The 22,238-nt window shown below is 47.9% G+C and overlaps 1 protein-coding gene and 1 pseudogene across 3 annotated transcripts; both read left to right on the top strand.

Annotated features, from left to right (window-relative positions):
* Positions 1 to 864: 864 nt before the first annotated feature.
* LOC111960488 (bleomycin hydrolase) lies at positions 865 to 15,547 on the top strand. 3 transcript variants are annotated; one of them, XM_023982489.2, is made up of 11 exons: positions 865 to 1,075; positions 2,002 to 2,111; positions 2,514 to 2,655; positions 3,274 to 3,362; positions 3,663 to 3,755; positions 10,061 to 10,216; positions 10,525 to 10,683; positions 10,816 to 10,883; positions 11,042 to 11,159; positions 11,628 to 11,697; positions 15,239 to 15,547. In XM_023982489.2, the coding sequence occupies exons 1-11, from the start codon at positions 865 to 867 to the stop codon at positions 15,388 to 15,390; spliced, it is 1,368 nt and encodes a 455-aa protein (XP_023838257.1). In that variant the 3' UTR covers positions 15,391 to 15,547. The 3 variants fall into 3 exon arrangements, with proteins under 3 accessions (XP_023838257.1, XP_023838256.2, XP_023838255.2); XM_023982488.3 differs by lacking the exons at positions 865 to 1,075; positions 2,002 to 2,111 and adding an exon at positions 2,127 to 2,207; XM_023982487.2 differs by lacking the exons at positions 865 to 1,075; positions 2,002 to 2,111 and adding an exon at positions 2,127 to 2,207 and having other exon boundaries at positions 11,625 to 11,697.
* A 2,284-nt stretch (positions 15,548 to 17,831) lies between these two features.
* LOC111957146 (sodium-dependent serotonin transporter-like) overlaps positions 17,832 to 22,238 on the top strand; it is a 17,006-nt pseudogene continuing 12,599 nt past the window's right edge.

Below are 22,238 nucleotides of genomic sequence, written 5' to 3'. Positions count from 1 at the left end.
ATGGATTGTTCCTGTCAAAATAGGATAAGAACACTTTAGTGAACTCGGCATATTTGAATTTGATACCCTTCTGTTTTGTACCACATTTTCCGGTGGGGAGTGGACGAGGGCGGGGCAAGGTATTATTTGAATGCTCCCTTTGCCACTTTGTTGACAATTCAATACAGTACAACTTTATTAGTCCCGCTGCAATTCGGAACCCATTGCCACTTTGCCAGATCAAACACCAATAACATCCTCCTTATATTACAGCTCTTTACCAGTTTGTTTCATCCAGACTGTTTCCATTTCTAATACACCCTGGCCTAGCCTGGTCTCAGATCTGTTTCCATTTCTAATACACCCTGGCCTAGCCTGGTCTCAGATCTGTTTTCCATTTCTAATACACCCTGGCCTAGCCTGGTCTCAGATCTGTTTCCATTTCTAATACACCCTGGCCTAGCCTGGTCTCAGATCTGTTTCAATTTCTAATACACCCTGGCCTAGCCTGGTCTCAGATCTGTTTCCATTTCTAATACACTCTGGCCTAGCCTGGTCTCAGATCTGTTTCCATTTCTAATACACCCTGGCCTAGCCTGGTCTCAGATCTGTTTCCATTTCTAATACACCCTGGCCTAGCCTGGTCTCAGATCATGTTTCCATTTCTAATACACCCTGGCCTAGCCTGGTCTCAGATCTGTTTCCATTTCTAATACACCCTGGCCTAGCCTGGTCTCAGATCTATTTCTGCGCTTATGCCAACTCCTTGTCACGCCAAACAATGTTTGGCAGGCTAATTCCATTACAAAGTTGGAAAGAGAGCATAAACAGACCAGTAACCAGGCTAACCCTGTTCCTGTTTCCTTAAAAATTATGACCTCTCTAATGTCCTCCTCAGGTTTGAGTCAGGAGAAGATCGCCTCCTTTGTGAAGCGTTTGCGGGCAGAGCCCAGGTACCTGCTGGCCCAGAACGTGTCCACGTGCATCGACCCGCTGGAGGTGTGTCTGCACAGGCAGACGGTCCAGGACACCGTGCACATATTCCAGCACTCCATCCCCACAGAGGGCAAGCCTATCACCAACCAGAAAAACTCAGGTACACTTACCTACAGATACGGTCAAATATATTGGCACCCTTGCACTTTACAATGGATTGCAATGGAGCAGAATGTTCTGTTTTTTCTTTTTAAAACTGGTTGTATGACAATTTTTTACCTTGTAGCCACCGGGGAGGCAGGTAGCCTAGTGGTTAGAGCGTTGGGCCAGTAACTGAAAGGTTGCTGGGTCGAATCCCCGAGCTGACAAGATAAAAATCTGTCGTTCTGCCCCTGAACAAGGCAGTTAACCCACTGTTCCCCGGTAGGCCGTCATTGTAAATAAGAATTTGTTCTTAACTGACGTGCCTGGTTAAATAAAAGTTAAATAAAATAAAAAATTGCAGATCATTTAGTCCAGGCCATTGTTGTCTTTGAAGTGAAAATTCTACATTTGAGTTGTAACTCAAACAAATACACGAAAAACAAATGTTTTTCAGTTTCCTTTATTTTTTTTATTTTTTTTTTGTGTTCCGCGCAAGGGTGCCTATATATTTGACACCCAGCATCTGTAACTACTCCAGGGGCCTGGCCATGTACAAAGACTGCATGTGAACGGAATAGACCTACGTACCTGATGCAGAGATGTGGTGGGGCTGCGTGCCAAATGGCAGTCTATTTCCTACATGGTGCACTCCGTTTGACCAGAGCCCTATAGGCGCTAGTCAACATTTTTGATTTGATTTATTGGGATCCCCATTAGCTGACGCCAATGGCGACAGCTAGTCTTACTGGTGCACTATATACAGTAGGGTAGTGCACTATATAGGGAATAGGGTGCCATTTTGGGACACAACCGTGGAGTGGGGAGAAAGGAGGTCTAACTATGTGTCTGAATAGGGGATAGAGTGTTATTTGGGAAGCTGCCATTGAGGCACAGCTCCATATACACAGTTCCATACTCATCCGTGCTGATTGTGGGTTCCAGGGAGATGTTGGATCTTCTCGTGCCTCAACGTCATGCGCCTTCCCTTCATGAAAAAGTTCAACATCGAAGAGTTTGAGTTCAGTCAGTCCTACCTCTTCTTCTGGGACAAGGTAAGACCACNCAACGTCATGCGCCTTCCCTTCATGAAAAAGTTCAACATCGAAGAGTTTGAGTTCAGTCAGTCCTACCTCTTCTTCTGGGACAAGGTAAGACCACATTTGTTCGTCTTATTAAAATCACATGTATTCACTTGAGCAACTTTTAGCAACAGCCACTAGAATATACAATGCATTTGTTGTTACATTTCAGCGGTGGGGTGTGAACAGTGTTGGTGTGTTTGGCAGTGCGTATCTTTAGTACTATTAGACTCATTGTCTGCCTTAAACCCCCTTTGTGTGTGGCGCTCTGTACACTGGACAATGTTGTACCGTTTGGATGTCACCGTGACCCCCCCCTCTCTCGTCTCCTCTCCATCATGTCCCTTTTCTGCACTCTCTCCATCCTCCCTTCAGGTGGAGCGGTGCTACTACTTCCTGCAGGCCTGTGTGGAGACAGCCCAGAGGAAGGAGCCTGTAGACGGCAGACTGGTCCAGTTCCTGCTCTCCAATCCCACCAACGACGGCGGCCAGTGGGATATGCTGGTCAACCTCATTGGTCAGTTCATACCTGTTACCCGATCAGGGGAGTGTTGCTGCTTCGTTTGCATTATTCTATGTCGTGGCTGAGTCATGAATCGCACCTTATTCCCTAAATCAGGTACTACGTTGGCCCAGGGGTCATATGTAGGGAATAGGCACCCTATTCATTTAGGACTCACAGTGTAACTACCTTGGTAACTAGACTACTCGGCGGTGGCCGTTTACTGCAGAAAATAAGCAAAATTATACTGGAACTGTCTAGATTCTGTTTCAGGTGAGTTACTAATGTAGTAGTTACTGTGTAATTCCTTGTAATTAGACATTCTATGTAACTACCCTTCCACTGTTTTAACGAGTCAGGTTTGTGGTTTAGATCAAGMGTGCGTCCCAAATAGCATCCTATCCCCTACGTATTACATTAGTTTTGACCTCATTCCGTGTGCAAAGCCTTAAAGTTATGGTCCTCTGTGGCTCAGTTGGTGGATCATGGCGCTTGCAGCGCCAGGGTCGTGGGTTCGATTCCCACTGGGGCCTCCCATAGGAGAAATGTAGGCAGGCGTGACTGTAAGCCGCTTTTGGATAAAAGCGTTCGCTTAATGGCATATATATGTTATTACCTTTCCCCGATCATCAGAAAAGTACGGAGTTATCCCAAAGAAATGCTTCCCAGAGTCTCACAGCTCCGAGGCCTCGCGGCGAATGAATGACATCCTCAATCACAAGGTAGGTCAACTCACTTACATCTTTGCGACATTTCCGATTCATAATTATGTCTTGTGTAGAAGTACAACAACACAAAACCTAGTCCTCCTGTTTCATACAAGGCAGTACAAGCATATACACTCTACTTAGCGCAGTGGAACGCCACGGACAGAGCGTAGAAGCCACCCTTTCTTATTTTGGTGTCGTCTGTTTTCTTGTAGAAGACCCAGATAACTAACCCTTACCCGACATGCTCCGCAATGTCATGAGGTAATAAAGTTCGCTATGTACTATGTCATGCCAATGTTCCCTGGCTTCCAGCTGAGAGAATACTGTCTAAGACTGCGGAACATGGTGGCCAGTGAATCCACTGAAGCCGAGCTGTCTGACGCCATGGACACCATGATTGAGGAGGTAAGCGCATGTTAGGGAAAGACGCACACGACTCGCACACCACACATAGCGCACGAGCCACACACCGCCACCACATCACACACACCGCCACCACATCACACCACACACTGTTTTCCTCTTCAATAATGTTGTAGCACTGCGTCAGTTTGTCCAGAGGAGGGGGCTGTATAACAGACCGTAGATCTGTGCTCTGAGAAGGACACGTGCTGTAATACGCCTGTATGTGTTTAACACAGCAGGTACTGGGTAGGCAAGGACGATAACCACTACGGCTCCAGTAGTTATTAGGCAATGTTTGTTTTCAGATTAGTTATTGGCCATTCAATTCAAATGTACCTGTCGCTTGTTGTAGCAGCACACAGAGAGCTACAGGTTGATAACAAAGATGTGTGTGTGTGTGTGTACGTGCGTGTGTGTGAGTAGTACACTACCCCATCTAATACCATTGACTTGATATTGTATTGACTTTCACCACACCACTGATTCCTCTATCAAATCTCAGTAGTAATGAATTAGGACCTAATCACAAGCCCCTCCCAGCACTGCATAACATTGCGTAACCCAACTCTTCCTCATTTAGCAACAATGGCTGTAGTGATATATGGCCCGTACTGTTTATAATCCACTGGTGACAGCTTGTCATTCTATACTTCTGGCAGCAAAGAGAGAGAGTGTGTGTGTGTCCACATGCGTGTGTGTGTGTCCACGTGCACTCACACACGCCTCACGGACCTGATGACAGAATGTTCCATAAACAAGATCTTTATCGCAACGCTCCTCACATTGAATGGCGTAAGGCAATTTCATTGTGAGAGGGAAAAGCCTTAATGTCCCAACGTTCCCAGTACCACTTAAGACAGAGGTGTGTATGTGTGGTCAGTCAGTCAATATCACACAGCCAGAGAGAGAACATTACATAAAGGATGTAGCTTTTGTGTGGAGCAGTTCTGTTGTATATGCCCCTGACTGCTTGTTTAAACAGACTCTGTGTCTACTACCCTTACCGCTCTGGATACACTACGCTAGCTACAGCACATTCTGATTGTGCAACACTTCCGGTTCTCCCTCGTTGCACTTCTTCTATGAACAAGAGCGTATTCTTTTTTTTTTTGTCAACGTGTTTGTTTGTCCACCTGGTAGTAGTTTGTTTTGTGTAACACAGCTCTGGCAGCCAGGGGGAGTGTGAAGAGAGAGAGAGAAAGGTGGGGGATGTTGGCCTGGGAGGGTGAATGGTGTAACCAGCGCCTCTCCTCCCGTCTCGTGGGCGTCCGTACGGAGAAGGGTGCGTTGACTGCGCTTCCGGGCTTCTATTTATGCTTGGCATCTGTTGCGACGAGTGAAACGTCACTGTTGTGACGTGATTTAGATTAGCTCCTAGCTAGCGAGCCAACAAATTAGCCATAATTAATTAAGCTAGAATACACTCTGTCGGATGTGATCAGTTAGTCGGGMCCTTTTTCATTAATTAACTTCTCTGTGCTCGTCACTCAGCATGTTGTGTTGACACAGTAGGGCTGCTTCCCAAATGCCACGCTATTCCCTTTATAGTGCACTATATATAGGGAATAGGGGGCKATTTGGGACACTTCCCAGGCSATTTGAAACGTGTCATGTTCAATTACAGAGTATTGCAGTCCTTTTCCGAGTGCTGCGTGTGACTTCAGTGTGCGGGCTGTGCCACCTTGTTCTGGGTTCAGACTGCACACGTAAACCATGTAAACACCAAGTATGAGAGGTTGTGGGTTTGTGCGTGTGTGAACGTTTAGAAGTGGTGTGTGTGTGTGTGCGTGCGTGCGTGCGTGCGTGCGTGCGTGCGTGCGTGCGTGCGTGCGTGCGTGTTTCTATGTATGCTTAGAAGTGGCGTGTGTTTATATTCAGAAGTGGTGTTTGTGTCTGTGGTTACATTTTAGAGTTGGTGTTTGTGTCTGTGGTTACATTTTAGAGTTGGTGAGTGTGTGTCTGTGGTTACATTTTAGAGTTGGTGTGTGAGTCATAGCTGATCAAAGCTCCCAGACTCAGCCCTCGTTAAGCRAGGGGATGTCAGGCCTACTTTAGGCGGGGAGGGTCTGGCGTTGTGCACACTCCCTGGGTGAGGAGTGTGACAGGGTGCTGGAGAGCATCACTCTGTCCTCGTCCAGGCTCCACATGACAGGCCTGAGAGCCAGAGAGGACAGGCTGCACCACGTACCACCATGCTACCCACCAGCTTCAAAGACCCGGGGCCTCCCTTTTGATGTCCTGGTCCCTGCAGAAGCACACACAGACATGTACACTGTAACAGGCATGCAGGAGTGTGTGCAGGAGCGCACAAACACAGGGAGACGTTCCCAAGCACACACACACACACACACACACACAGATTTCGTATAGGCACACACACCACCTCACTTGTAGGTAGTCCGACTGCTAGCACGCGCCACACATATCACCACACACACACACACACACACACACACACACACACACACACACACACACACACACACACACACACACACACACACACACACACACACACACACACACAACACACACACACACACACACACACACACACACACACACACAGACACGTTCCTCACATCCTCTCTGCTGCACTCCTTCAGTCTGGTACATGTTGCATTGCGTCATGCAGAATGAATCATAACCAGTTCTGTGCTGTTTCTGCTGTATAGAACGTGCCCATTTTGGCGCCGGACATTCTGAATAGAAATTCTCCTTCAGGCACATGTGATTGTGTTCAGTATGAGTGCTGTGTTTGTAGATTGTAAGGAGTCATTGATTGGACAGTGAGTTGACTGACATGCTGCGACGGCCTTTAGAGTGGCTACATCTCAATGGACCCTCTTCCTTATATAGTGCACTACTTTGACCAGGGCCCATTGGGGGCTCTGGTCAAAAGTAGTGCACTATAAAGGGAATAGGGTGCGGTTTGGGACGTAGTCAGTGTGTTGGCTCAGCGCTGGCTGTAGCAGCAGGTCGCTGTGGGTGGGTTTGTGTTATTGTGTGGGCTCGTTTGCCAGCTCTGAAAAGCGGCCCGCCGCACTTCATCAGCTCATATTTCTTAATTTGACAACGTTGTTACAATCTGTAATGACCCCATGTGTTTTCTGTTTACAAGGCCAGAAAGTCTCAGTCAAGCCCAGTCCATTTCTTCTACCCCAGCTGCTCTCTCAAACGGGTCATTTGCTTACAGTTTCATCTAGGCTCTGCGTCCCAGGGCTTTGACTCGAAAGCAGCAAGGCCCGTAGTCACAAAGCGTCTTGGACTTGGAGGGCTGATCTAGGATCAGGTCCTCCCTTTTTATTCATTGTGATTCAAAAGAAAAGCTGATCCTAGATCAGCACTCCTACTCTGAGACACTTTGTGTGGATACGGGCCGTGGCAGGTTCCACCCTTCACAGTTACCAGCACAAGGTGTTTTAGTGTGTTGTGCTGTTGTGTTGTTTGTTTGTTTATTRCTCCCCTAACAAGAGGGGATTTCCTTCTGTTTGGGCGACGGGAAGTAAATCAACAAACAAACAGGCATGCGTGAGCCGACGAGGAAAGGATGGAGCGCGTGTGTTGCTGTAGCATTGGCGCTATCTGGCTGTCGGGCTGCAGGCGCTCCAGTGTTTACTGCCAAGCATGCAAACACATGCTACGTAGGTACGCTCAAAGGCTAGCATGATCCACTGAGACACGCAGCCTCTCCGAATGCCCCGGCATCGGCCAATTACAGGCCTTATTACCCACACCTGGGCTTCATCCATGTCACACGACACAAGAATACGGTCTGCGTTGTCCCACAGGTGGGGGGGGAGGGGGCATGCTGTGGATCTAGAGGAGCTTCCTTAATCTATTAATTGCTGGGCCTGTTCAGATGAAATGGGGTTACGGAGCGTTTCTATAGATGTATGAGTACAGGGCCTTGTTCATTAGGCACCAAACGGAAGAGAACGGGCAGGAAGGGAATGTCTTGTATCTTAAACTTGTCCAATAAGAAACACTCCTTTTCGCTTTCCGTTGCAAAACCTTTGAAGACAAGAGCCAGGTCTTAGACTACTGTTAATCAGTCCCGTGTTGCCGTCTGGGTCGGTCTTTATGAAGACGGACACTTTCTTATTACAACGTGTGTTTTAATGTTTTTCCCAGGCTATTGTAGGACTGTCCTCTGGTGCAGGCGGTGCAATTTCCCCAAACAAACACAGGTCACTCCGGCTTCCTGTTTTGTCAATAACAGGGGATCCCAGCCGCCATCTCAGATAAGGCCCTAATTCAAACCTGGCCGAGCAGAAAATCAGGAGCCGGGTGGCCTTGAAGAAGCCTGCCTGCGCTCAGAAACCACACAAAAACCTTACTAACCTTTCCCAAACGGCTTACAAATCCACAACAGCCAGCACCCGACAGACGGCAGCCATGGGATTCTTGCTGTTGCGTTTTGCATTCTTTCACCAGCTCCACCCACCCGCTGAAGCAGTGTTTTGGAGTGGGAGGGAGAGGAGCTATGTAGTGTACGTCAGAAGATATACAGACAGTGACACAGACATTTAAAAAGAAAGCAAGCGGTCTCTAAAGACACTGGTCAAACACGGTGTCCAGCAGTCGTAAATCTCCCCTCTCCCTCTTCCATCCTCAACGCAGTGTGTCTGTCCTCAGTGGAAGGGCCAGGGTAGGGTGGCAGGCAGGCAGGAAGGGAAGGTGGGCCGCCTGCTCCCCACACATGACCCTGTCAGCCTCTGCTTGTCCATGCTGATGGATGGGCTGTCTGTGTCCTGAGAGGGAGAGAGCCAACAGGAATGGTTGGATATCTGTAAAAGATTTGGTAGTCTAGTACTGAGGAGGACTGTACCAGTGCTGAGAAATGAACTGGGGGTAAACACAGTGAAGGAATACAATGGAACAAGGCTACTCATAATCAACATTTTAGCAAGTACAGGACAGAAGAGACAGTACCAGGAATCTTGGCGGTAGTGCTATATACATGATTCTAATGGAGACGCGCCCAGCCCACCCAGTGTCTCGTGCTCATCTTCGTCTGTCCGTTTTGGAGGCAGGTGATTCAATATTGACTCACTGAGGGCTGTGCTGCTGAGGCCTGCTGACGTCAGTGGGGTTCTGGCTCATTGTTTTGTGAAGAGCGTAGCCTCGTTTCACCGGGTCTACATGGGTGCCCTGTTGTGTTTGGACGGGCAGGGGCGTTTATTTAACCTGCCAAGGAGGAGACAGGGATGTGAGGTGGTACAGGGGCCGAGGGCACGGGGGCAAAGGGGCCTGTTTGTGTGTTCGGGGCATCTGGGGCCCGTGCTGGTTAAATACAGGGCAGGGATGGGCGCGGTTGGCATTTAGACTGCGCCGCGGGGCAACGGGACAGAGAAAACAAACCCAGAGTCTTCAAGGCGCCGTCTTGTCTGGGTGTTGGAAAAGGTGAGGGTTACTGTGAGGGTCTGGGTAGGTGGGAATGGTACTGGGTGTGCTGTCTTTTTGAAAATATTTTTGTTTTATTTAACCTTAACCAGTTGAGTCAGCAAAAGCATCAAATTCTTCATTTACAACAAGGGCCTACGTGGGAATAGTTGACTACGATCAACCTGAAGACAGGCATGCCATCAGTAGTTAATGTAGTTGACACAGTGGAAAAGTGCAGCAGCAACAGTCCCTGAGTGTCTCTGCTTTGGTGAAGAGCTTCAGGGCCAAACGTAATTCCCCAGTTCTATTTTCACCCTATGAGGAGTTTAATTTGTCTGGACTTTTTTGCCGAAAGTAAATGAAAATAGTGGGAGTCAATGGGAAGTCCTCGTAAATATAGACGTGCGTGTATTGCATATGTGTGCTCGCGTACTAACGGTCGGACTACCTACGTGTACATGCCAGATTGGGAGTCGGTGATTGACAGCCCGACATAGCGTTATCAGAGACCGACAATGCAGGGTGTTCTCAAACCACCAAAACATCCTCTTAAATAATAGGCTTTGATAGGACTGGTATACACAACGTCTTTTCAGAAGGAAATTCCCGAGATTGACGTATCAGTTGAAGGGAAGGCTTATTCTGAGAACCCTGTCAAAACAGACTGGTAGAGGCCAGAGGAACACCATGGGAACACAGTCAGAAACCACAACGACAGGAAGAGCGAGCGATACAGCCAGGCGGATATCCTGCTCACACTACTGTTAAGCTCTTTTTGGTCCCGAGTTTGAGTTTTACAATGGCGCTTTTACATAGAGACTATCTAAGAGATATCAATGTGCTCTGTCTGTCTTACAGTGGTAATGCAWGATTAAGTTTTTTTCCCCTGTCTGTTTTTTCACGTGCGCTGCGTACAGGTCTTCCGGGTGGCCACTGTGTGTCTGGGCAGCCCCGCTGACTCCATTTATTGGGAGTACAGAGACAAGGACAAGAACTTCCACCGCATGGGCCCCCTGTCCCCTCAGCAGTTCTACAAGGAACTGGTCAAGCCCCTCTACAACATCCAGGACAAGGTCAACTTTTTACCCAGCTTTTATTGATTTATTTGAATAAAATATCAATATAGGCTTTGAGTTGATCGTAATGAATTATTACAAGAGCTAATCATTATTAGGGCCATGAGTTTTTCCCCTGGGGTCGCAAAATTCCCAAAGTTCCTGGAAACTTTGGACGTTTTCTGAATTTTGCGACCCAGGAAAAGCACCGGGGCCCAGTTAGTCTATATTAGACCAAGCGTTGGAGTCAGGAATAATGCCCTCTCTTCCTGTGTTTGTTGATGAGCTGAGTCTAATCTCTGTTCTCCCTCCCCCGCCCCGAACAGATCTGTCTGGTGAATGACCCGCGGCCTCAGAACCCCTATGAGAAGTTGTATAGCGTTGAGTTCCTGGGCAACATGGTGGGCGGACACAACACCCTGTACAACAACCAGCCCATCCAGCTACTCAAAAAGGCGGCCGCGGACTCCATCAAAGAGGGAGAGGTACTGTGTGGGGGTGTGTGAGCGTGTCCGGTAAGGTAGATCATGGCTACGTCTGACAACTGAGCGAGTGTGCAAGGAGACACTACCTGTAACGCATGTTTCTCTCCCTCTCTCTCCCTCTCTCTCTCGTAGGCTGTGTGGTTCGGTTGTGACGTGGGCAAGCATTTCCATGGCAAACTGGGCATCAACGACATGAATGTGTGAGTTTTACGAGAGAGAGGTGCACATGCGTCAACATCGCATGTATAACTCACTATCAGTCAGGTGCGTGTGTGCGTGTGTGTGCGTGTGTGTGCGTGTGTGTGTGTGAGTGAGAGAGATCTCATCCTGTCCCTCCCTGTGTTCCCCCATCTCTCAGGTTCAACCATGAGTTGGTGTTCGGGGTGTCCGTAAAGAACCTGTCCAAGGCAGAGAGACTGATCTTCGGAGACTCCCTCATGACCCACGCCATGATCCTCACCGCTGTCACCGACAAGGTAGCACACACTTATACGTACACACTCGCCGCATTTGAGTGTTCCCCAGTGACTCTGCACCAAAGGCGTCCAGTGTGGTGTTTACAGTCGTTTGAATCGACTGCATGTTTTAAAATGGCTGTCAATTTCCCCCCCTGTATGTGAACCCCAGCTGTCTCCTCCTGCCCCTCAGAACAGCTGGACAGGGCCCTAGGCTACACAACATAGGAGTTACCAGTCCTGCCCTGCACCCCACTAGGAATCCTGCCCTCCTCTCTTACTAATGGACATACTGTATCATTTGCTGAATATACTTCCACCATGTATAGTGTACTCCATGTATGACGGGCATAAAGCAGAAAACACAGACTTATTTGGACTTCTTCTCCATTTGCTGGGTACATCTGCCTCCTAATAATCATACCCATTTTGATTGAGCTCTGTCTCTCTCTCTCTCTCTCTCGTTCTCCCTTTCGCTCACTCTAGCAGGATGAAAAGGATGGAGGTTATGAGAAGTGGAGGGTGGAGAACTCCTGGGGCGACGACCGTGGGAATAAAGGTGAGAGCGCTGAGTCGGCCAGAGGTCAGAGGTCAGAGGAGGAGAGGGCCCGTTCTCACGCAGCCTTGTGACGTCTGCCTGCCTCTCGCAACACGAGAGCCCCTCTAGGTCCGCCTGAGCCGAGCTATGTGAAAGCGCAGACSCCTCGTCTCTCTTCTCTCTCACACCACAGGGCGTCAGTGTACAATCACAGGGACAGTTGAATTTCCTGTCAGGTCAATTGAATTTGAAGTAGGATTAGCTCCCTCCCCACCCACCTGGCTTTGTTATGAATTTATAATTGACTTGGTGTGGAGGGCTGGCTTTGGTTTGGGGTTAGTTTTGCGGCATCCTCTCATGTGTGGCCCCCGACCGTAGCTTTGTCTGTTATGGCTATGAACCCCAGAGGGAGAGAAAGCACAACAACGGGGATGTTTCCCAGACAACGGCCCTTTGTCCCTCTCACAACACAACAGTACGCCATTTTGTTTCAGCCTCCCGACTTCCTCTGTGTGGAAAAGTCCGGCTCAGACACTGTCAGACTACAGGCCTGGGTTCAAATAGTATTTTTCTTCTTCCATCCAGCGCCACTAAAACATTTGAAAGGAAACAAATACTGAACCCTCCTCTGTTGGGACTGTGTGGCTTTTTAATCAAAATACGTAATTATCCACCATTCCCACCTTTCTCTTTCCCCCTCTGTCTTTCTCTCTCTCTTTCCCCCCTCTCTCTCCTCTCTCCCTCTCTCTCTCTCCATCCCTACGCACCCTGTGCTCTACATTCCAGTGCAGATTATTTTGGTTTTATTATGTAGTTCCACTTCCTGGTCAATGACTTCATGTCATCTGCATATTGAAAATATATAAAAAGGCCTAACACCAAAGCCTCCTCAAATCAACTGTATTTCACGCATATTCCATAAACATCCACGCAGATGGGAGAAAGCCTTCATATCCGCTCTCTTTCCCCTCAGATGTATTAATAAAGTTATTGAAAACAAACGGTGTGGAGGACCRGCGGCGGTGAGCACCGCTTGTTGGACAGCTGGGGACGGGGAGGGAGGACTTGTCAACGCCACGGCGGAGGGAGAAAATGTGTGTTCGTAAGGTTTCGAGGGTTAGCATCTATCCAATTGGCTGTAATATTTTGTTTCCCCCAAGAGGATCCCACCTAATTAGGTTAACACCATGGTGCCTGGTGCAAACTGRCCAAACCCTCCAAACACCAGGGCTTTTCTCAAGATTGATTATTATGTCCTCAGAGTGCACTATTTGTACCTTTCCGCGATTATTATACAAATATGGGAAATGTGGGCCAATCTGACATGTGATATTTCATTGTGACAGACTGTTTATAGGCTAGAGATGCCCTTCTCAACGCACCTCTGGGATTCTACACCGCCCCTTTTACAGCTACTTCGGAATAGTGAGAAACAATATTTGTACTGGCTATTGCGATTCCCTTGTTAACATATCACGTTACCGGGCAGACTATGGACACACTCTTATATCTGCTATTACATTTACGTTGGTGACGTCGTCGCAGATAGGTTTGGGAAATAATGTTGTCGTTATGGCGAACTAAGGAGATAAAGAAGAGGACTGGCCACCCCTCATAGCCTGGTTCCTCTCTAGGTTTCTTCCTAGGTTTTGGCCTTTCTAGGGAGTTTTTCCTAGCCGCCGTGCTTCTACACCTGCATTGCTTGCTGTTTGGGGTTTTAGGCTGGGTTTCTGTACAGCACTTTGATATATCAGCTGATGTACGAAGGGCTACATAAATACATTTGATTTGATGATGGAAACAGGATGTGCTGCAGACAATGCTCGCTTTAGCAGTCTGTGACCCGTATTGCTCAACTCAGCTGTACTATTTGATCTAAAGCAGAACGTTTCGTCTGAATAAACGCCATCCACAGCTCTCCCTGTAAGACGAGGTAGGACACATTGCAGTCCCGTTAAGACAAATAATGCCGCTATACGAAACCGCCACCCGACACGCACACATCTTAACTGGAAAGGAAGAACACGCAGAGTGAACACCCAGAACGAATAACACCCAGAACGAATAACACCCAGAACGAATAACACCCAGAACGAATAACACCCAGAACGAATAACACCCAGAACGAATAACACCCAGAACGGATAACACCCAGAACGAATAACACCCAGAACGAATAACACCCAGAATGAATAACACACAGAAGCGGGGGTATTGTTTTGAGCTGAGGTACGTTTTTCCGAGGACCCTGTGACGTCATCGATAATGCAACTTTTCAGCGGGGGAGGGATGCGCTCTAAACACTGCCCGGGTCCAGAGATGAGAGGAAAACCAAACAGCGGTCACAATCTGGTCTAGTCCCCAGCTCTGACCATTACACAATCCCGTATAACCACAGGATCGCGTTCATTAGGCACCAAACGGGGGAAAAAAACTGTCTGAAACACGGAGGGACTACCTGGACTTGTCCAATAAGAAACATTAGTTGGAAAATYTTTTAAAACGTTTTCTGCTGCGTGCCCAAACGAACCAGCCCGTGCCTGCTCAAATCCCAAATCTATCGCCACGTGGATAGATTGGAGCTGTTCCTRTTCCTGTCTGTCTGTAATCTGGGTTGTTATTTTGTTCAGACAGGCCCATTGCCCTTGTAGATAAATAAGAACACTGTATGAGGAATGCCCCTATTGTCATTAAACATCCTGCTCTCGCCGGTCTAATCTCTTCATATCAAGTGTTTTATATGCTGTTCTTTATGATTTGATGTACTCTCGGTCACCCTGTCTGTGAGAGCGAGGCCGTGGCCTGTGTCTGTACGTGTTTCCAGGGCCAATGTCTCAGAGTGGGATCATGTACACTGAAAGTTGTGTTTTTGGGCTTGTTATGAAAATGTATTAGAGCAAGATGAAGTGGCATTCGAGATATTCTTTCATCTTTTTTGGGTGGGAAGGATAAAGTGGCCTAATGCTGTGTTYATGAATAAAATMATGTGTGTCGGTCAGTCCCTCCCTTGCAATCTMGAGATTTATCGGGGTGTGCGACTTGAGGACAGAAGTGTGGGACAGACTTGGGTTCAAATACTATTTGACATCATTTCAAATACTTCCGCTTTGCTTGCTTGGTGCAATGGAACCAATAGAAAAGTCCCAAAAGTGCAAACCCAGCCCACCTGGCACTCCATGCAGGCTAAAGAAAACCAGTCCTAGCCATGCATTTGAAAGATTTCAAATAGTATTTAAACCCAGGTGTTGTGTGGGACAGACAGACAGGCCACACACTTTAGAACACTCACACCTATTGCTTTCAGTATAGGGCAGTCCACTGAAGTACAGGGTGAGTCACTGGTACTGCTGTTAGCTAATGGATTTCAGACTGCCTGGTCTTAGAGACGGGTGTTAATCAAGACTAATGATTCCTGAAAAGAAACTCCAGCGGCACGTCGTGGATCTCGACGCTCCACAGATTGAATGGATCTTATACCAACAATCTCAATTACACCTTCATCGGGTCTTTTGTAACCTTTTAACTGTATGAATTAACCCAATGTATCTGTGTGTGTGTGCAGGTTACCTAATCATGACCGACGAGTGGTTCTCTGAATACGTGTACGAGGTGGTCGTGGACAAGAAGTACCTGGCCCCCGAGGTGCTGGAAGTAATGCAGAAGGAGCCCATCGTCCTTCCTGCCTGGGACCCAATGGGAGCCTTGGCCTTGTAACTATGGAAACAGAGGGTGCCATCCCACCCGCCTGGTCTCAGCCCTGGTCTGTTTGACTCCGCCCCATCTCTCTGGTTTTACTCCTCCATAGACTTCCACCCACCACAGCCTGTTCTCTAGACAAATAATAAAAGTAGGTTTTTTTACTGGAAAAACACACGTCTTCTTTCGGCCATTTTGTTTTGTCCATGTCCTCTTTTGCTTCTCTCCGCCYCCAGGCACCAGCAGAGTTTATTGCAATTCAGTTTTTGTTGTTGTGTGTCCTCTGGCTTCATAAACATTCTGTGGTATGTAGAAAGCTGTGAGGTTGTTAAAAGGTCTGTCTGTACCATCTCTTTGTTAGGGCTGGTTCAGGGTCACGTCCTACGTAAGTAGTCCATCCCAGTCTTTCACCAGGAGACACACATCCACCCCACCAGTCCTAGCTGTATGATTGAGGCCCAGCGTAATGCCATCCCTTCCTCTCTGCTAGCTTCCCTAGGTCAGAGTTCAACCCAGAGCAGCCAGACTAGAGTGAGGTGTGTGAGAGAGAGTTAGGCAGGGGTGTCAGGAAGCAGCGTACCAGTCACCCGCCCTCTGATCCCCCCCCCCCCAGCCAGCCATGGTCCAATCCGGTGAGTTATCGTCCACTGACAGAAGGGGAAGTGCCAGTTCAGCACATCAGCATTCAGGGGAGCATAATAGCCACAACTATGAGACTTCAGTCAGAGTTTAGTGGTGGTGGTCAGACTAGTATGTTTTGATGAATAAGCAGTAGGGGGAACTCACTCCCAACACATTCAGTTCAGCTCAATGTGGATAGAGACATCAAGTGTTTACGCACACCCGCCCCTGTGAAACTTGCCACTGCTGCTCCTCACCGTATGCCCTGCTTTAACTGTGAGCTCTGCCTGGAATGAGGTGACAGAAGGGCCGGCAGGCTGGAGCTCGGAGGGTGGGGGTCGGGAGGGTCAGCTCAGTCCCCTGGAATCCCAGCCGTGTGAAGCGTACCACAGCCACCCGCCACTCTCTCACCACTATTAAATCATTACAACTCCCAGAGATCCCCCGAACCGACAAACGACCAGGAACGGCCGGCAATTGGACCCCGACCCCTGAATTCCAACCCTCCTGAGTGGCCGAACACAGGGGCAGTACATTTCCATGGGGTCAGACGGAAGAGAGGGAGAGTGCGTGTGTGTCCCTTACCGTTGAGCTACACACAAACATGGAACCACAGAGCGTGTGGTAAAAGTCCACTTCCTTTCCCTCCGTGGTCCACTGGCTTTCTCTCTTTCCTCTCTGGCTCCTCATTTGCGTCACAACCCTGTCTCACTTTTCACCAGGTCTCCCCTGTTGGCACATAAGAGACTTGTTATTGTCGTAGCTATGAATGTCCCAGTGCATGATCTGTTATGTAGGGAGCACTGTATAAGTGGAACACGTGGATGGAACCATTCAGGTCCGTACTGACAGCCCTCTCACCTTAGGTTTCTGTTTATGGATCATCTCAAGTCTCAGAGGAGGAGTGCTGATCTCGGATCAGTTTAGCCTTTAGATCATAATGGAAAATACATATTCAGTGAGGGGGGGGGGGGGGGGGACCTGATCCTAGATCAGCACACCTACTTAGAGGCTTGTATGACATAACGCAATAGAGGAGCGAGACAGTAAAGCTGTCAGATCTCTTGTTTCACTAATTTCCTCTGGGAGGTTGAAATCTCTCCGTTGAGTTTGTTTGGTATGTTTAGCAGCGTTAAGAGTTTGGAGGTCAATGGCGTGTTTTTTCACGTAGGCTGCTGGAGCCCTGGCTTTAAGAGATGAGAGCACACACACACACTCCATCATGAACCACACACACAGAGTTAGTTTCCATGTGAGGGGCTTTGGGCCAGCTTGGGCCCAGGATTGAGATGTAGTAGAGAGGCGTAAGGGCTTTTAGGTGCTGTACTTTCCTTGGCAGCACTGAGCAGAAATATGTAGCTTGTAGTTAGCCTCCCCCTGTTTCCCAGAGAGGATTCCAAGAAGAATTCCACTTCATCTTTTCAGGGCTTTGTCTGACTGACTGATCGTGATGGAGTCTGTACTGGTGACTCATTCACACTTAATACACCACACAGCCCTTAGTCAAGAACTCATATTGTCCCTTCAATTCTTCCTTGGCTCTGATGGACTGGTAGATGTCCTGATGTCATACTACCGAGACTTTACGCCATACCGAGGATTTATCTGGGCTCAAAGTCCAATGCCTTTGTTTCACACACTAAAAACTCTGCAGAGGAGGTTGGTTTCTGGTTTATTATCTCTCTGGCTCTTCTTCTGGTGTGTTGTGTGTGTGTGTGTGTGTGTGTGTGTGTGTGTGTGTGTGTGGTGTGTGTGTGTGTGGTTGTGTGTGTGTGTGTGTGTGTTGTGTGAGTGTTGTGTGTGTGTGGGTGTGTGTGGTGTGGGTGTGTGTGGTGTGTGTGTGTGTGTGAGATGGGGATTAACCTACCGCAGCTTGGAAACAGATTGGAGTGACTCGCACTCGCAGCAGCACCCCCACACTGGTTAAGAGTGAGGCGTTGTGAGTATCTCTGTGTAAAAGTAGTCATGATTACAATGACTGTGTTGTCTTCTGTGTGTGACTCTCTCTCTCTGTGGTCCTCTAGTGACTGTACTTGGAAGTCCCTACCCTAGAGACTTAACCCTGACAAAGGGGGCGTTCGTTACACACACACACACACACACACACACACACACATGGTGTATGATAGTCTAATGCAGGTAATTGGAGTCAGGGATAGCCCCACTGCCACTCAGCCAGGCTCTTTCTTTCCCTTTCAGAAATATGCGTCTTGGATTAAGAGCAAGGGATCCCTGCACTGGCAAAAGCTGTGTGTGTGTGTGTGTGTGTGTGCGTGCGTGCTTGCGTGCGTGCGTCTGTCTGTCTAATCAAGGCAAAGTAGAATGTGGCCTTGGGGAAGTCCAGCTCTGTCCAGTGTGTATCCGTGCCCTGCCTCTCCGGGATGCTGAGTCGGGACTGGGAGTGAGCTGGACGTCTATGGACAGCAGAGCTGGTCGCTAGTCCCAGCAGCACCCCACTTCACCCCAGGTAGGACACACCTCTCTTTCTCCCTCTCAGCCACCATTCTAAACTATCCACAGCTTGGACCTGACCTATTGCTACAGTAGAATTGCTTTTGTTCCAATTCCACCGAATTTGTTCCACAGTCCCGGACCAAGACTAACACACATTCGTATGGGTCTYTGTACAGGGAATAGAATGAAATACTGAAAGAAAATGTTAACTAGGATATAATACATACTGTATGAGTACACAACAACATACGTTTTTTTCTCAGCCTCTCAAACAGCCACAAAGTAATGGTTCCATATCTGTAAATTATCGGCTCTCAAACTTGGATGGTCTTGCTGTTTAGTGTTGGGAAACTCACCAGGGAGAATCAATGGAGATTACTGTAGGCCTGTTTGACAGGGTCCAGCTAGTGCCTTCATATCTGCTGGGGATTATTGCCGATTAGTTGTTCTATTATTCAACCTCCAAATCATATACCATGGTTGTGTATGACAGTGGTTGGATTTTCAATGAGTCTTGCTATAAGGACCGCAATACGTTCTATATGTTTGTCTCTAATTGAACAGCACCTTTAATCCCAGCCCTGTGTTGCTGTATTGGTGAGACCGAGTGAGTGCAGTTCCTCTGAGCTGTACCAGAGGGAGCTCTTCTCTCCCTGAGCCGCGTCAGCCGGGACAATCCCAGCCCGTTGTGTTGACGAGAAGTACTCTGTCCAGACAGACCGAGGGCCTAGAGGGAGAGGAGAGACTGAAGAGGAGGGTGAGAGAGAAGAAGTAGAGGACGGACAGAGAGATAGTGGGGAGAGAGAGTGTCTCAGGGGGTTGGGTTGTAAGCAAAAAGACACATTTCCGTTCTCTGCAAGATAGTAGGGAGGGCAGTGAGAGGGAGAGAAACGATACGCGGTAGTTTTTATCTAGCTTCGTTGAACACACTGACTAAGTCGCTCTGGATAAGAACTTCTGGTAAATGAAAATGGGGAGGGAGATGGAAGGCAGGGAGGGAGGGAGTGAGAGGGGGAGGAGGGCATGGAGAGAGAGTGAGAGGAGGAGGAGAGAGTGAGGGGGAAGAAGGCAGGGGGAGAGGGGCAGGAGGGAACAGAGAGAGTGAGATGGGGAGGAGGGAACAGAGAGAGAGTGAGAGGAGGGGAGGGAAGGAGAGAGAGAGGTGGAAGAGGGCAGGGAGATTAAGAGATTAGGCTCCTAACTTGCTGATAGAGGGCAGCTGCCGGTGATTGTAATTGAAGAGATGAAATGGTCCCATGGCTCCCTCCCTCCCTACAGTATCCCCTGGTCCTCTTGTGTTTTCTGGCTAATCTTACCTTCTTGATCGATCTCCCTCTCTGCCTGTCTCTATTGCCCTCCCGCCCTACCTACCTCTCTCTRTCTCTYRCTCTCTTTCTCTGTCTCTCTATCTCTGTCTCTCTCTCTCTGTCTGCCTTTCTCTCTCAACTCGTATGTTCCCCTTGAATTCTACACATGTCCTTCTTCCTTAGAAATGAGATACCTCTCACGTGGCACACACAGAGACATACTTGCTCACACATGAATGTCAGAAGGTTCAGGAGTTAATGAGAGTGCTGACTTGTCCCATGCTGTTAGGAGTCCTGGCCTCCTTGCATAGATCCTTGTTTTCCTTTCCTACTCTACGGTGGAGATGTATAGAGGTTGTTCGACAGCTATTCCTCAGTTTCACTAAGCTACACGGGGTTGCTCAAGACACACAATATGACTGATTTTGTATGTGGGAACCACATTTAGTCAGAGGAAACGCGACACACTTTTTAAATAGTTCAACGGTTAAGATGCTTGTCCTCGAGTCTACAGGGGATCAAGAGGCCTCAGTAACCATAAATGGATGGAATCATAATGCATAAATTCCATGAAGTAGACCTTTTTACATATGAAACAATAGATAGCATTGCTATCTTCTAGCCAGCAGGGTGAGGTTAGGTATCCATACCTGATCTGCCTAGTTCACACCGGGAGATGGTGGGGAGCATCACCAACGAAGAGGCGAGATGAGGGAGTGCACCTACCTGGCATGGCACACTTGACATTTTCCAAACATTTCTTTATCTGGATGTATTCCACCTGATCTGGGAGTTACCAAGGAACTGGGAAACATATTCTGAGGGGGGGTTGGAGAGTGGACACGTGTTAGTTGATTGTGTTTTAGACAGATGCAGCAAAGGTCTTTCAGACTGCTGATACTTAATGTCTTCCTAAAGGTCTTTGTTTGCGTTTGTTGGGAAGGGCACGAGGTGGACATTGCCAGATCAAATGTCCAACAGCACCATGGCAGTGGTAGTTCTGATATGCTTCTGTAAGTGCTTGTTTTAACTGTAATTGTTTGCTTGTGTGTGGTGGTGTGTGTGTGTTGGTTGTGTGGTGTGTGTGTGTGTGTGTGTGATGTGTGGTGGTGTGTGGTGTTTGGGTGTTGCTTTCCCAGGGGATAGCACACTATCCCTCAATCTGTCGTTCGGCGTATGGGTTCCTATCGCGGACTACTTCCTACCGCTTGGTGATTGGCTTGTTATTTTTAGTTCGGAGAGCTGAGTGAGATTAAAGATGCATTTGGACTGGTTATTTGTTGTTCTTCTGCGTTGCTGTGTAACGTGCAGCGCTGCTCATCCAGTGCTTCAAACTAACTCCCATTACGTCATGTCATTATTCACTTTTTGTTTACAATATTTTGTTATTTTGAGAGGAAATGCGTAGCCTACAACTCAACTCCTCTTTTTGGCTGGAGATGTTTGCGAAACCAGGCAATAATTTTGCCAGGTGGGATGAGACAACCATTGCAAATGGGGGAAGAGGGGGCCAACAGGTCAATGGGAAAGGAGGATAGCGTCCYGTTGAGAGTGACAGAGAAACCCCTTCACCGCCAAATACATCTTGATAAGCATATTAGCTCGGCAAGCTGCTCATAATGTCACTCTTAGATGTCTTCCTATTCTGTCTTGAAAACCAATTATCTAGTTAAACCAACACATACTGCAGTTCTCGGTAAGGGTTAGTGTTAAGATTCGTCAACATGCTCTCTCAGGACTTTTTATCCCTTAGCAGCACTATCTGGCTTTCTATTTCTGGACCCTACGTTTTTAATGTTTCGGGTCAAACATGATTTATCTACAGTTCTGGTTGTATTGTGACAGATGAAGTTCATGGGTAAACGATTCAGCTGATAAGAACAGCTAAGTGATCACCGTTGAACATTTTCAGTCTGTAGACTCGATGGAGCTGCTGAAAGTTGTCTCAGGCTGCCTGTGATTTGTCTGTCAGGGATTTAGAGTACCGGAGTAAGAATGATCTCTGAGGATATACTCWGTGTTTTGTTCACAGCTAGCCATGGGGACGAGGGGATGCTTTTGACGGCTGGTGTTAAAACAACACAGAGAGGGGTCTCTGTAAGGTAAGGCCAACAAAGGCCTTGGTAAATCATCCGCTATTTATTGTCTTCAATATTCCATAACTGATTAGGAGCATAGATTGCAGTCCGGCGATGACAGGCGGATAGCGGTGCAGCTACCAGATGTCTGGAACTTTATCCAGGTTGTCCAACAACAACAAAAAAACGATTTGTGCATGTAGCCGTATACATATAATACTGCACATTTTTCCCCACGTAGATGTAAATGAGAGAGAGAGAGAGAGAGATAGCGGTGCAGCTACCAGATGTCTGGAACTTTATCCAGGTTGTCCAACAACAACAAAAAAACGATTTGTGCATGTAGCCGTATACATATAATACTGCACATTTTTCCCCACGTAGATGTAAATGAGCCGTATACATA

The sequence above is a fragment of the Salvelinus sp. IW2-2015 genome, linkage group LG4p (assembly GCF_002910315.2).
Source record: "Salvelinus sp. IW2-2015 linkage group LG4p, ASM291031v2, whole genome shotgun sequence".
In the NCBI taxonomy this organism is placed as follows: domain Eukaryota; kingdom Metazoa; phylum Chordata; class Actinopteri; order Salmoniformes; family Salmonidae; genus Salvelinus; species Salvelinus sp. IW2-2015.
The sequence above is the reverse complement of the archived record's forward strand: the minus strand, read 5'-3'. Positions and strand labels throughout refer to the sequence as shown.